Source organism: Misgurnus anguillicaudatus, chromosome 8 (genome assembly GCF_027580225.2).
Source record: "Misgurnus anguillicaudatus chromosome 8, ASM2758022v2, whole genome shotgun sequence".
NCBI lineage: Eukaryota > Metazoa > Chordata > Actinopteri > Cypriniformes > Cobitidae > Misgurnus > Misgurnus anguillicaudatus.
The window spans coordinates 14522543-14539037 of NC_073344.2; the positions used below are offsets into that span (position 1 = coordinate 14522543).

The 16495-nt window shown below is 36.5% G+C and overlaps 1 protein-coding gene across 1 annotated transcript; it reads right to left on the reverse strand.

The window, feature by feature from the left end:
- Positions 1–9632: 9632 nt before the first annotated feature.
- eefsec (eukaryotic elongation factor, selenocysteine-tRNA-specific) lies at positions 9633–16314 on the reverse strand. Its single transcript, XM_055213345.2, has 7 exons — positions 15609–16314; positions 13940–14147; positions 13463–13559; positions 12274–12438; positions 11571–12176; positions 11320–11476; positions 9633–10457 (listed from the first exon to the last, which is right to left on the reverse strand). The coding sequence occupies exons 1-7, from the start codon at positions 15916–15918 to the stop codon at positions 10276–10278; spliced, it is 1725 nt and encodes a 574-aa protein (XP_055069320.2). The 5' UTR covers positions 15919–16314; the 3' UTR covers positions 9633–10275.
- Positions 16315–16495: the final 181 nt, after the last annotated feature.

Here is a 16495-nt window from a genome sequence, read left to right on the forward strand (position 1 = left end):
GCAAACATTCTGTTTCAAATCTGGGACACAACAAAACCCTCCTATCCAACACAGGTCAGGCAACATTCAACTCCCTTTATCCTCTTTCTTTCCTTTTCTTCCTGTTTAGCAGGTAAATTAATTCATCCTCTGTGTCAGAACAATCTCTTATTTGACAAACACCAACTGTAAGTGTTCGGTTCCCCTCTCGAGGGACAGTTTGTGTGGTGTGAGGAGGTGAAGTTGTGATGAAGTAACAGATCTGCTTGCTTCTCTTTTCCCTTTCTCTTTTATTTTCTCTGTTCTAGCGTTTTTGTCCTGGGGGAAACCTTAGAGGCAAGAAAGTAGGCCGGAGGCAGGGGGGTTAGATTTAAATACACTTTAAAAAGTTATTTGACTTTACAGAGGCAAATGCAGAGATACGGAAACATGCAAACTGCCTATAGAAGCACATAATAATTTAATGACAAATTACAGAGCCCTTAAAATAATGTATTAATTTTAAATCTGAATACCCATTTTTAGAAATGCTAAATTTTGGTAAACAAGAAATTGTTTCTAATTTAATAGCTGTAATCTAATAGCTGCCTGTTTATCGCTCAAAGATAAGATGGAGAGCCTGCTAATTTGTTTAGTCTTTTTTGTAATGGTTGTGGTAGGCTTTTACCGTGCTGACTATTTGTTCAACGGAGTCTGACTGTGGTTGTGTGCGACCTGATCAGAAACAGAATGACCTCTGTAATTTCCTTTTAAAAGTGCCTGTCATTCGTGTCAACAAATTGATTGCGAAATGTAGAATGACAGTTTGATGCACTCTTAAACAATTGCATAAAAACTTCAAAAAGCAAGAAACAAACACTTATTGGCACATTTACTTTAAAAAAAATAATTTTTATAATTTTATAATTTAAAATAATAATAATTGTGCAACATAAAAGTTCTGTGGATTGTTAAAGATGGTCTTTAATACAGCTGAACAAGGACATTTTAATTTTTAGGGGTGAAGATTAATTCGCAGTGCATTAACTTAAAAATGAACACATCATTTTTTTTAGTAAAACACAGATTGTTCCTTTATGATCGGCAAACAAATTATATAGATTTTTAGAAATAATAAATTACAAAAAATTAAACATCAATTGTCTTTTATTATGTCACTGGTGTTTCATAAAAGCAATAAGTTCTGTAAGTGCTAAGAACACCGCCCACATATACAACGACTTGTGGCTTAATGTTTTATTAAGCCTTTATTAAGATCAAATTCTCATACTGCACGTGAGACAAGGCAGACAAAATACCTATGTGACAAAAGCTAAATTTTTCAGTAGAAAACTGAAACAATGCTGCTGTGGAGAAGCCTGACCTGGAAGAAATGTGAAGAACAGAGAAAGCAGACAAAGGAAGGTGTGGGCAAAAGGTTGTATGAACATAAAGGTCCAAACAAAGCAAACATAAAGAATAGGTAACAAAGAACAAAGGGGCGACAGAGATAAAATGCATTAGAAGAAAATAAGGGAATGGGGTAATGGACCAGAACAAAACATCTCTTGAATGAATCTGTTACATGACTGTGGAGGTAAACCTCTGTGCTATAAGACTGTGTTACTTTATGACTCTTTGAAGACGACGGACTTCAGCTCACAAGGAAACATGATATACAATGTGTGTGTGCGTGCGTGCGTGTGTATGAGAGAGAGAGAAAATAGTACAATATTTGTACAATAGCCTGAAATCACTTCCATTTAAGAGTATTAAAACCTAAATAAAATATTAACTTTTGGCAGACGCTTTTATCCAAAGTGATGTGCATTCAAGATGTACACTTCATGAATTCCTATCAAACCCATGACAATGGTATTGCTATTACCATGCTCTAGAAAATAATTTGGTGTAATAATTCTACAAAAGTGAAACTCATAAATAAAAAAATTATTGGTAACATCAACTACATTTATGCATTTGGCGAGGCTTTTATCCAAAGCAACTATACAGTGAATTAAAAGGAATAAATTTTTTTCACATTTTTATCAGTATGTGTGTTCCCTGGGTTCGAACCTATGACGTTTTGCACTGCGAACGCAATACATGTATATTATGTTGTTTTTGTGTATAAAAATTCTGCAGGATTTTTTAACTAATTGAAATTTAGATTTTTTTCTATAAAATGGAGTACAGGGGTGCTAGATCTGGCTAAAAGCTCTTTCAGCAAAAATGTGATTAGTACAGAGTCTCTAACAGTAGCTTTATTGATTTATAGATGGATTGATGACCTGCTCAATTGCACAAGTCATTGATTTATTGATCTTCTCTGTACAAAACATTTTGACATTCACTTATTATGACTAGTAGTTTCACTGTTTGCTGCTATAAATGAAAACAAATCCAGAAACTTGTTGCAATAACATCCCTAATAAGATAAATTACAAACACATGTGTAAATACATTCAGAAATCAGAGCTACAAACAATTAGCTGTTACCAAATACACAAATACATGTATGCATGCACTTGGCAGACAAATTTAATCAAAGCTACTTACAGTATACATTTCAAGGTATACATTTTATCAGCATGTGTGATCCAGGCAGGGTCAAGCCCATGAGCTTTGCGGTGCTAGCGCAATGCTCTACCAATTGAGCTATAGGAACACAGTAATTATTTGCAGACTGCCTTCATTTGTTTTCTCAGTCATTGTTTAAAACTTGCTGCCACCATGCTAAAGGATGTTTTAAATTGCACATGTTTCACTGCTAAAAAGAACTAAAAGTTATTTTTTATAATACAATGTGTTTGTGTGGTTTATGGTTAAAAAACATCATTATTTTCCACATAGCGTATACATTTTTGTAGCTCCAGATATCCTGCTTTCCTCAAACGCTCTGATTTTGTACAAAGGTCATTGATCTTAAAAGCGCTGTGTCCCTGATTGACCAGCTAATCTGTACGTTGTGATTGGCCTGAATACCTCTGAAGTCAGCCGGAAATGCTCCTTACCATGTTTGAAAGATTCGCTCACAATGCAATGCTGACAGGAGTTAATTTACAGGCTGCGAGTCAAAGCGGGAGGATAATGTCGGTCTTGTCCACGTCAACAGGCTCATAAACTGTTGCCTACAATCCGTGTGTTTGTTGTAGTCCAAAGTAAAGAGATTTACGTTGGAGATGATAACTCGCGTCATTGTTTACTTTGGGGTTTGTACGTTTTGCATATTGTTAACAGGTACTAATACACACTTACGGTACACACTAAAGGAACTGTAAAAACGTGAATCGGAGGATAGTTTCTCTTTAATTATTTCTTAGCATTCAGTTTTTAGGGAACCCTAATAAGTAGTTGATTTTTCGAATCACAAGCCTACCCAAGTTTCTAGATTTTCAGAAATAAGGTACAGGTGACTGGGGCGGTACCCTTTTGTACCTAAAGGGTGCATATATTTACCATAAAGGTACATATTGGTACTTAAAAAATACATATTTGTACCTCAAAGGTACATATCTGTACCTAAATATTAGGATGTTTTGAAAGGGTAGGGTGAACGATTAATAAAGTTATTGGCTTCTAAAGTAGGGAGTCGACTCTGAATCGCTGAAACGAGTCGTTATATGGATTGGATCTCCTGCCTGACTTTTTCCACGTCACACAAACGCTTCCACATCACACGAGATATAATCTCTGCCTACAGCCTTGCCCGCAGTGGCGGAGCCAGAGGGGTGTCCAGGGTGGCACTGGACACCCTTGACATGTCAATGGCCACCCCGTGTGCCACCCCAAATTTAATGCGCTACTTTCACTTAATCCTCCCTGCGGTCGCGGCGCAAACTCTTTATTTTTCAATCACTGCGCAAAGAGACTTGGATTACTCTGCTGATTTTGGACATACAGATATGATTTATACATCATTTAAAACGTTCAAGTGTCATTTTTTGTGTGTCTATAAAACTGAATGTTGTGCTTTTCACAAAATTAGGAAAATATACATAATGCGCGTTCTGTTATCTCTCCATCAGTGACGTCTTTTCAAAAACGCTTCAGAAAAATTACTGTTACTTAACGAATACTTTTCCTACCATCAGAAGATAAATGTCATGTCTACATAATGCTTGGAATCTTTAAAATGATGTAAGTGAAGTCGTACATTTTGCTAATACTAGCTACATGATTTATTTTCACCGTATATGCTGGAAGTGTGGTAATTGTCTTGTGGACTGAATCTAAGATTGCCCATTATTTTTACAAAAAAACCCAGCACCATGTTTTCATTCTTGACGTGATCTTTATAGGCTACTGTATGGTTGTTAATTCGACTGGATTGCCACATTGAACTTGAAAGCGCGACGCGCATTTCCGATAGTGCGCGTGCACAGCCAGAGCTTAAACGACTTCATATTCGCGTCTTTTTGGCTTAAACGGACAAATGCTCATAATGTCAAAATAGCTGTCTTGGTGATCTTTATACTAAACATTTGGTTACTGTACGTCTTAAACGAATAAACATTTTATTGCATACGGTCTTAGCTTAACCTGTAAGTCTCTCTGTCATTAAAGTTAATTAAATATATAAAAAAAAGAAAACTTTTGCATCTTCTGTATCTTCGTAAATAAAGATTAATCCAAACATCCTTTGTGTTGAGCTCTGCTATTTGAAGTAAGTTTAAGGTTTATCATGGAGTTTAGATTTCCTGATCTTTTGCTTCATTAAAGGGATAGTTCACAAAATTCAATTCATTTTTACATCCTTATGTTGTTCTAAACCTGTACGAATTTCTTTTTTCTTATGAACACAAAATAAGATATTTTGATAAATGATGCACACAGCTGTTAACCATTGACTTCCATAGTAGGAATAAAACAACATAATGGAATTCAATGGATATACCATTAATTGTGTGCTTACCATCATTTGTCAAAATATCTTCTTTTGTGTTTATTAAAATAAAATACAGGTTTAGAACAACATAAGGGTGAGAAAATGATGACAGAATTTTCATTTTTGGGTAAATCCCTTTAACAAACAGGAAATCAGATGTAAGAAATACAGTAGAACGATTTAAAATTCACCCTTATTATATTTACATCTAATGCGATCAAAAGATTCATTTATGCTTTCTTGATACATGGTTACATGTCATTTTCTTTAATGGACTATGGACCCCCTAAAGTAGCTATGGCCACCCCCTGGCCACCCCATTAAAAAAATTCTAGTTCCGCCACTGCTTGCCCGATGAATGATATTGTTGTTTAAACTCTTAAAATACTGCCAGAGAGTCACGTTAGCAAGCGGTTAACGTAACGCATGCTCACTTAGGGTTTTGCTATGACCCGGTTAGTTTACATAAATGCTTAAATGAGTGTAAAATGTTAGTTTTTATAGTCGTTTTAACTGCTTGGATTAATGATTAATGATGAATGATATCGTTGTTTAAACTCTTAAAATACTGCCAGAGATTCACATTAGCAAAGTGTTAACGTAACGCATGCTCACTTAGGGTTTTGCTATGAACCGGTTAGTTTACATAAATGCTTAAATGAGTGTAAAATTGTTAGTTTATATCGTCGTTTTTACTGCTTGGATTAATGATGAATGATGTCATTGTTTAAACTCTATATACTATCAGAGTCACGATAGCAAGCGGCTTATGCTGCACTTACGGGTTTGCTATGACCCGATTAGTTTACATAAATGCTTAAATGAGTGTAAAATTGTTAGTTTCTATCGTTGTTTTTATTGCTTGGATTAATGATGAATGATGTCTTTGTTTAAACTCTTAATTTACTGTCAGAGAGTCACATTAGCAAGCAGCTAACGCATGCTCACTTACGGTTTTGCCATGATCCGGTTAGCTTACATAAATGCTTAAATTAGTGTAAAATGTTCTTTTCTATCGTTTTTATTGCTTGGATTAATTATGTAAATCATGTTAGCACTAGGTCAATTCATGTTGCACTTTTATTGGTCTGTGCCACTGATCGGTGCAGAGACTCTGTCAGTTGACCAATCAGAGCAGAGTAGGCTACTGAAAGGTGGGGTTTAGGCAGACTGAGTCGTTGAACGGCTTCACACGCCTCGTTTGGGGATCTCTGGAAATGGTAATTTTAAATTTATATTTTGAGAAAATTACTGTTATTAGTGTTTTTTGACCTTGCATGCATTTAAACCTGTTGTCCGGGCCTTATAAACAGTGACAGGACGCTTGAAATTACTGGCTCTTTAAATCCAAAAATTTTAAAAATAATAATTAATAATGTCCTAATAAAAAAGCAGGATTTGCGTTATCGTTCATTTCTACTGCAAGCAGTTCAGGACAAGTTATGCACAAGAGTTTAATATTTAAGGAATAACGATTTGTTCCCTAACCTTGAGTATTCACAAGTCATAGTTATGCTAAATGACTACTCTTGAATCTGGGGTTACTACTGCCCTCTGCATATGTGCCACTGTTATTGCAGAATCCACCTTTTAACCAAATAGTTGGAGAGGGAAAATTAGTAAGTTTAAAGAAAGAAGGAGAGAGAGAGAGAGAAAGAGAGAGAGAGAGAGAGAGAGAGAGAGAGAGAGAGAGAGAGAGAGAGAGAGAGAAAGCACTTCAGGGCAACAATTCTGAGTTCAAAGAAAATAATTAAAAACGCACACAGACGAATGCCAACCGCCCGTACTGATGAAGTTGATAGCATTAATGTTAGTGGTAACTCAAACACAGAGCGTGACTTTACACCCGTATTTGGTCTCATCTCAAGATCAGTGCCGGTCCAGGGGTCAGGAAGCAGACAATCTGCAGCTCCAACCTCGTGGGAAATCGCATGTTATTTTAATTTCCTTTATTTCCTCTATTCTTTTTCTGTCCCTCTTCCCTTTCAATTCGTTATGAATTTTAAACAGGCACTCTAAAAGACCTCTCTGATGAAGGACCCTGATTGCAGAGGTTAACAGACTCAAGCTGTCATATCAAAGGCAAGAACACGCATGCACTCACACACACACACAAAATAAAAGACTGAGATTTCTATCAGAGTCACTGGAGGAAAACTAGAGTGTGTGTGTGTGTGTGTGTGTGTGTGTGTGTGTGTGTGTGTGTGTGTGTGTGTGTGTGTGTGTACTTAAAAATGTCAGGAGTCAATGTCACAAACACTAAGCGGGCCGAATTTGGCATGAACGTCATTGTGTTTTGTTTGACACACACAGTGCTCTGATGCCTGCAGCGTTTAACTGAGCATTCTGCCTCTTTCCTGTTGTAATTAATGAGAGATGTGTAACTCCACTTCATTAATATTAATGCACAGTAGAACACACACATACAATGAACCTCTGATCTACACCAAAAAAGAGCGACACAGTCAGTCTACAGACAACATCAGGCAACTGTTCTACACTCTCAGAAATAAAGGTACAAAATTTGTCACTGGGACATTACCAAGTCCTAATATGTAACATTTTGGTACAGATATGTACCTTTATGGTACAAATATGCACCTTTTAGAAACAAACGTGTACCGTTTGAACTTGTATACCTTCAAAAGGTATAAGAATACCTTCTTGCACCTTTTTTTCTGAGAGTGTATACACTTAATTGCATAAAAACGTATTGGAATTTTACTCAGTAAAACTTGAAGCATAGCTTGATTTAATAGTTCATCAAATCATGGATGCAAACTTTAAAAAGGAAAGGGGCGCAATGGGGTGACGGAATAGGAAAGAGATCGTATTGCTTAAATAAATAAAAAGAGAGGCAGATATCAGACATGTCTTTGCTTAGTGAAATTTAAATAAAAATGGCGCAATGAAATAAAATAGAGAGGGCTTGGCTTCCAAAGCATATCCAGATGAGGCCTATACGCTCCTAAAAATAAAGATTCTTAACAATGCCATAGAAGAAAAATTCCTTGTACTTAAATTTTTAAGTTTAACCAACTTGAATTTACAATTAATTTAAACTTTTTTGACTAGCGAGGAGTTGCAATAAATTATAAAAATGAAGTTGAATTAGCTTAAGTTATTTCAACTTAATTTTTTAGATCAACTCCCCACTAATCAAGAGTTGAAATTAGTTATCATTTCAAATTGATTAAACTTAAAAACTTACCCTTGTGGGTTGTTATTGAACGCACGCACGCACGCACACATTCTGGTTTCCTTGTTTTGTGGGGAAATTCCATAGACGTAATGCATTGTATACTGTACAAACTATATATTCTATTCCCTTCCCCTAACCCCACTATCACAGAAACCTTTCTTATACCTTGGATTTTCAATAAACATCATTCTGTTTGATTTATAAGCTTGTTTTCTCATGGGGACCTCAAAATGTAAAAAATACTGGTATTCCTATCTTTGTGAGGACAATTGGTCCCTACAGCGTGATAATTACCAGGCGCACACACACACACACACACACACACACACACACACACACACACACACACACACACACACACACACACACACACAAATATGCTGTAAAACTCCATATAACTCAATGTACACTTAAAAAAAAACTTCTGGACATCGGTTGCACATAATTGAATTAGGTTAAAATTAATTTCATTTTAAGAAAACTTGATTCAATCATGTTGAACTGGTGTACATAATTAAATTATGTAGATCCAACAACTTTTTAAAAAAATAATTAAGAAAACTTAATTCAATCATGTGCAACCTGAGATTTTTTTAGTGTACAAGCCAGAAATTAAGCTGTTTTTTTGCACAGGCCTACTTAAGGGTTAATGCTGCCACATGGGGATCAACAATAAAAATGACAAATTTTACCTCTTTGCAAAGGAAAAACCACCAACAATCAAGAATGCATGACTATATGGTGTCATGGCTTTGCAACCAAAAAAATGCCGTTATATTAGAAGTAAATGGGGCAAAAAGCCAAGAGCAACTAATTAGGGAGAAAAAAATAAAATCTGATGCTACACAAAAAACTAAAAATGTTTTTACTAATCTTTGACATGCCCAAGACTGTGAAAAAAGTTAAAATCATGGAATTTTTGTAAACATTTGGTAGTTTTGATCAGTACTGAGGTTGATTAACAGATTTATGCAAAAAAAACCAAAAAATTCATCATACATTTTTACAGTCGTTTAATTTAGTGGCTTTTTTCGTGTACGAAAATAAGACCACGGTATATTGTTGAGGTTTTTGTAATTTCAAAACATTTTCTGAAAATATGTGTCAATGTAAGATTTGTCACCAAAATCATTCCATTTGCTGAAACACAGAGAAAGTTGTGGCCAAATTAAGACCAAAAATGTCCCTAACAACCCATAAGGGTTAAGTGCAAAAAAATATTTTTAAAGTGCATTTTTGGTTAAATGGTTCCAATAAGAGCCTTTAACATCCAAAGAACCCTTCCCTTCCTGATGCATATACGTTGAAAGAGTTAATGATAAAAGAGACGTTCTTGTCTGACGCACGGAACACGATTAGTAAGATTAGAAACCTCAGCGTCAGTTAGATCATTAAAGTCAAACCAGAGTCAAAACTGTAAGTATTGCCAATCAAACTATGACAGCACATTTGTTAGTCAAAAACAATATGTAAGAGAGATTGAAGTGATACAGTATGTGGTTAGTCATGTTTGAACTCCATCAAAAAGTTCACCGTTTTAGCAATTCTGTAAATAACAGTAAAGGCTTTATCACACCTGCAGTGTCAGGTACAAACAGGGAAGTTTAATACAGGTGGCATTTAGTATTTAGGTACAGTTGCTTTTTGCCAAAATGAAGCAGGAATAGATATGCAAATCTGTAATGCAAAATCATAAACAATGATTAAATTGTTTTAAAGGTTAAGCCTTGTTTTTTTCTGAGTTGTATTTCTCTATCTTTATTTATTTATTTAATTGAAAAATAATCACATTTGCATACAAATACAAGGCACTAGCACACACACACACATACACAGTTGTGGATTGGAAAAATGAGCATTTATAAATGTGTGTTTTCCAAAAGAAAGATGTGTGTATACGTACAAACCTCTATGCATACTCTCATATAGATTTTCAATAAAAATCTAACCTAAAAGAAACCTATCAGACCAATCAAACAACATCTTTAATAGAAATCCATGGTGTGTCACAAAGATGCCTTTTCCCTGTATTTGATTTAACTATTCCATATGTAAAGTAAAAGAATAGAAGCTCTGCACGCAAAGAAAACATAAACAAAAGATGCCAACTCGCACCATATTACTATATATTCCGAATTTGATATGACTAGTCAGCACGCTGTTGTTTTTGCAACCTCCCCTTTGCACTCTTCTTAAGTGGTCTCACCCAGAATCACCATTGTGAGTGTCAGGACTGCACCATTTTTTTATGGGGATCGTAAATGTAACGTTTAAAGTTCAGGTGAATGGTGACTGGCTGAGAGTCATGTTTGGTTTCCTCTGATTTGGGTGATTCATTTTTGGTCCCACCCTTGCCCTTTTTCTTAGAGGTAGAGGACAGAAGCTGCTTGGTTTCTTCTTTCAAACCCTCTGAAACGGAAAAGTATTGAAGTTAGCCGGCTTTTTTTTGTTTTCTATAGTAGGGCGTCACTATGGTATAGAATGGTTGCTAAGTTTTTATATAGCAGTTGCTATGATGTTCTGTCTATTGAATTGTTCTCCTAATTGGTCCAATTGCACGTATATTTATGTGCATGAGGCCCACCTACTGTATACAAAAAGCCTAGCGGTTTAAGAAATTGATGCCAGTTTTTTACATAGTGTAGTGTAATTTTTATGTCTTTTAAGCACAAGTAAAACTTTGGTTAGCCAAAAAGAAAGTATGACAGAGGTGAAGCATGTATGCGGCTTATATATATGTTATTTATTAGTAGCGGTTCATGACTGCGCTTCCGAGGGTCGCAAATTCAATGTGTGTTCGGAGTGTCATGTGTGTTGCTTGTGTTTTCAAAATATGTGTTTGTTGCGTCACATGAACCATGTGCATCACGTTTTTTTGTCAAAATAAGTTCCTGCTGCACACGCGTCAAAACCGCTTATAATCAAAAAGACGCTCACGTTCCCAAAATACATGCAACACTCTCACTTAACAGTAAACTCTGATTACGCATGAGATTATGCGAGTATCTGGCAAACGCGAGCGTCTCTTTTATCATAAACCCGTATCTGCAGCAGGCACTAATTTTGACAAGACACATGATGTACTAGGTTCACTCGACGCGCAGAACACATATTTTGCAATTGCGAGCCACACACGTGACGGGCTACATACATGTTGTGACGAACTTCACATCGTGCACCCTGGAAAAAAGAAGTCACCGGCCGCCACTGTTGTTTATGTACGTGTGTAGGTTGTTCTCCATGTAATCGAAAGTGTGTCCGTTTTGTTTACCTGGTATTCTGATTTTGATCTTGCCGCTCTGTCCAAAGCCACCTTCAATAGTCCCCGTTTCTCCAGTCGACAGTGTAACTTTTAAATTCACAAACAGCTGAAGGTTGGTCTCCTTCTTAAACAGGTTTCGACCAATCACAGTGTAGTCATCAGTCACCTGACCAAATATAAAAAGTTTTAATTGGGGCCAGAATCAATGTAGAATTTATGTAAAACTTATATACCACTAATTTTATTGAACTGAAACATACCCGTTCCACCGCCCCCTCCTTCTGCTTGTTTTTGCTGATTTTGAGTCGAGGCAGCGCTGTTTCCGTGTAGTTTTTGTCCTCGAACCCTTCCAGCAGCTTTCCGTGAAAGGCGAGCCTGCATGTGTTACCGTGAATATCCGAATCCAGCCGTGACCCAATCACTAAGCAGAGCGGGGGACACGTGACCGGCCTTTCGAACTCGAGCAACGCCCATTGCTGTGGCTCCCGTCCCTCACCTTCTGCCTGACAAGTCAAATACTCATCCAGGTGGTGAAATTCCCAGGCAAAAGAGAAAGAGTCTTGGGAGTCTCCATTTTGGTTCCCGGGAAGCACTCGATTGAAGAACGAAATGCGCGCCATGACGGTTTCGTGTCCGATGGTGATGTGAAACTTTGCGCGGCTGCTTAGCGCACCGCGATAGTATTCGATTTTTTGGACGGATATAACAGCAGCGTACAGAGTTCGTAAAGAACCCGGTGTGCATACTACACCTCGTTCCAACAGCTTTGGGTCAAACTGTGTCACGCACACACCAACCCGGTCACCCTGTATGGCACTGGAAACTGGCTTACGAAACATCTGGACAGATTTCACTTTGCGGGTAACCTGAGAAAATAAACAAGATAAAAAAATAAAAAAGATGGAATTATTTGCCTTCTTTGTGTACACTTAATTAATTACATTGTGTCTAGATATCAGTGACCTTTAAAGCCGGTATCTCCACAGTATCGTTGACGCTGAGCGATCCTTGTAGGATGGTGCCAGTAATGACTGTTCCCTGGCCACGGATGGAAAAGCAGTGATCTACTGCCATCAGAAGAGCCCCTGATGGATCTCTATGAGGGAGGAAGGCCTGGGCCTTCAGTAACTTAATGCACACAGAAAAAAACACCATTAAAAAAGATGGTTCACATTTAACACAAACACAAAGTCCAAAAGTCTGACATCATGTCCTAACCAGACATGACGTTTTAATACTCTGAATGTGATCTCACAATTTTGGATCCTCATGTAAAGCTGTCAATGGTAAACTCAATTGGGTGATTCTCACAAAATCCAGATTTAGAAGGTGTCCAGCATCAGAATTTTCAAGCCAGTTTTTTTGCACATATAAGATTTTATTCTTTTGAACTTACTATATTCATTATTTTTAGAATATTTAATAAATATTTACTATAGAATTATTTACATTTTTTAGATTAGCATTATCAAAAATTATCATTACTGCAACATGATATTACATTAAATATATGCATGTACAAACTAATGTTTAGGTAATGAGAACTAAAAAGTTGTCTAGGTACTATAAAAAACAAAATTTTAACTTTTATCTGGAGAGAAAAAATAAGAACTGCTTACCTTGTAGCCATCTTGAGTGTCACAGTCAATTATGTCCCTTCCAACAATTTTCTTTTTAAAATGTTAGTTCCTTGAGGGCTTAAACAATGATTGAAAATTGTTGCGAACTGTTGAGAAAATCGGTCTTGGACACATTTATATTCCTTATTATTGTCACTACATTTAACCAATTATCACCAAATACCACATGTTTCTTTACTGTAAATGTTTATAGTATAACAATCACTGAAGCTTTTAATTTTTTTAGATTTTTTAATTTAAGAAATATTTCCATGTCAATGAACCCAAATCCAGTCATGGACATGTTGCGGTAATGAAAATTTTCCCCTTAAATGTGGAAAAAACAACAAAATTGTTTTTTATGATGTCATTTGAAACCATGTGCAAAATAGTACATGAAAATATAACTGTATGCTTATTTTGATAGCATTTACATTTATTATCAAAATCTTTCATGACACCTCGCAAGTCTAATTTCGTGAGAATCACCCGATTATGAATATGTATTGTTGGGAACGTGCATATTAACTTACTTCTATAAGATCAGTGATTCCTTGTGCCTCCTCTGTATCAGGAGCCTCAGGACCACCTGGTTTTGCTGCCACAGCAATCACAGGGCAGTCTTTAAATCTGGCAAGCAAGCAAATAAAAATTCACATTCAGGATAGAAGCTAAAAATGTAGAAGGTTAAGCATATAGGCTTTGCTGAACATCCAATGCATATCTATATATCTACAGCTCAAACATGCATTTTAGTCTGAGACTAGGATAAGCCCTGCCTGGGAAACCGCCCCATTTTGTTTAAATGCTTGAACTAAGTACCACTTCCTCCATCAGTCACCAAAAAAAAATTTGTCACCTGCTAAGTTTTGCTGGTAAACACTGTGGTTAGGCCTAGACCAGCACAAACCACCACAAACCAGCGTAAAAAATGGCATGCAGGTCTGTGCTGTTTTTTTTTAGCAGGGTAATACTGTCAATCGAACAACCATGTGCTTGATAATGTGTACCTAGTGTTCTCAAGAGTTTTGTGCATCCTCTTGGTCATCTTGTCAATGGCCCCTTGTCTCTTGTCACTAGGCAACAGGTCGATTTTGTTGAGGATGACCACCATGCGGGAGCAGGTGAGCTGACCTATCAGAAGGCACTCTGCTGTTTGCGTCTGCATACCTTTGACAATGTCAACCACCAAAATCATCAGATCAATGATCTGAGCGCCTAAAACAAATACATAGAGAAAAGAGTGAATTAAACACTTATAACATTTATTAATAAACAGAGAGATAAAATAATCACTGCAAATTATTTAAAAATGCATTAGAGGAAAAAACTAAGATTTTTTTAAAAAAGGTTACAGGACAGGTTTTCTCTTTTCCCATCCTCTCATTCTTTCTTGAGAGATCCCCTTTGGGTGGGTGAGAGGAAGTTGAATTGGATCTTTGAATTGCCCTCTTCTCGCCTTAATCAACCACATGTGCCATCAATGCACACACGTCATACACACAATTGTCATCAATGCAATTATAGTCTACTAAATGTCTCATTTCCCCTGCTTCACTCTCACCGTACATAAGGTTTTCTTAGTTCATTTGGTCCTGCAGGTTAACAATATAAAAAGATTAAATAAAAAAGACAAAAAAGATTGTCTAGTCAACTGTACAAAACATTTGGACTTTCATTTTTCAGTACAAAAGAGTACTAAAGGCATGTAAGTTACTTTGAAGTTAACAAATGAGTATCATTAATGGAAAATTATTTTTGTTTTTAATTTAATGAAATGCATTACTTGACACTATCTGAAGACAAAATAACAAAATTATTATTCTTTTGTTGTGTTTTTATTATTATTATTTTTAGATATTTTATTTGTTTTACCTTAAAGGGGACATATCATAAAAATCTGATTTTTTCCATGTTTAAGTGCTATAATTGGGTCCCCAGTGCTTCTATTGATCTAGAAAACATGAAAAAAAAACAGTAACTTAGTTTTGATAAACCATTCTCTGCAAGCGAAATTTGGCTCCCCTTGTGATGTCAGAAGGGGATAATACCGCCCCTTAGTCTGCACTATCCAACCACGGCACTGCCATTCAGTGCAGCGATCAGCTCATTTGCATTTAAAAGGAGACACCCAAAAACGGCACATTTTTGCTCAAAACTACGAAGTGGCAATTTTTACACGCTGTAATAAATTATCTAAATGGTATTTGAGTTAAAAGTTCACATATGTATTCTTCTGGGGACACCAAAGATTTATTTTACATCTTTAAAAAGTCTTGTAAAATGTCCCCTTTAAAGCATACTGTACATTTTAGAGAAACACACATACTCCATCTTCTGGCTACAAGTGGTGGTGATGGACAGAGTACATGAAAGTACTGAGAGGTTGGTATTATACTAGTTAGTAGTTATTGGTTGTCATTCATTTAAAGATAGATGATTCTTCTTGTGTAAAATCCATGCATATATGCCAATTTAATCAACAAAGTATTATCTTGGGGTCTTTAATTTTTACAAACAAAACATTTCGGCAACACCTGACTCACTAAATACTACATAAAACTGTAGATGTAGATTTATGACAAACTTATTTCTTAAACCACAAAAATGTTGGGGGTATATATATAAGTAACACCCATATATCCATATATGACCTATTCATGTAATTTATCCACTTACCCCCGATTATGGTGCGTATGAGGGAGGCATGGCCCGGGCAGTCGACCAGTGTGAACTGGAGGCTCTCATATTTTCGGTCCCCGCAAGTTTTACTTAGGTGTTCAGGAAAAGGTACTGTAAACGCACTGAACCCGAGATCCAGCGTGATGCCTCGCTCTTTGGACTGCGGGTTCTTGTCGAAAGCTGCGGTGGATGCGGTGCTGCTAAGCGCCCGGGCAAGCGACGTTTTGCCGCTGTCCACATGGCCGAGGACACCGACGTTAAAGTTGAGCGTTTTGGGGAGAGTGGAGCTGTTACCGGGATCTGCCATCAATACAGCACGACGTTGTTTACGCTGAATGAACGCGCAGACTTTGAACTACTGACGGCAACACAATCTCAACAGCCAATATGAAACTTTCAACAAACCAAGTTTCTTTAATTCTGTGGAATTCACCAATATCTACTGTATTTTTTATTTAAGCATTTCAATTACGCGATAAACGTCTTTATTTGTACTGCAACTTTGCTTGAATTTGACAGCAGCTGATCTTCCTGCGCTGCTAAAAATTAAACCCTGACGTAAAAGCTAACTCAGTTCAAAGGTTCCACTTCACCTCAGAAGGTTTTTTTGCATATCTAACAGTCAAATAATTTATAAACTATAAAAAAGTACATGTTTCGAAGTTTTAACATATAAATTACACATATAACTATTTATTTGGCAAACATACATAAGGGATATATTTTGTGGAACCGACGTCGGTTGCCTTTGTTTCACTACATCATTTCATACAGACACACGAAAAGAAAAGGGGCGGGATCTCAAGCTATAGACAGACAACCGAGTCGTCCAATAAATTAACAGAGATTGAGTACGTTGGCCAATCGTTGCAAAGAAAGACTAA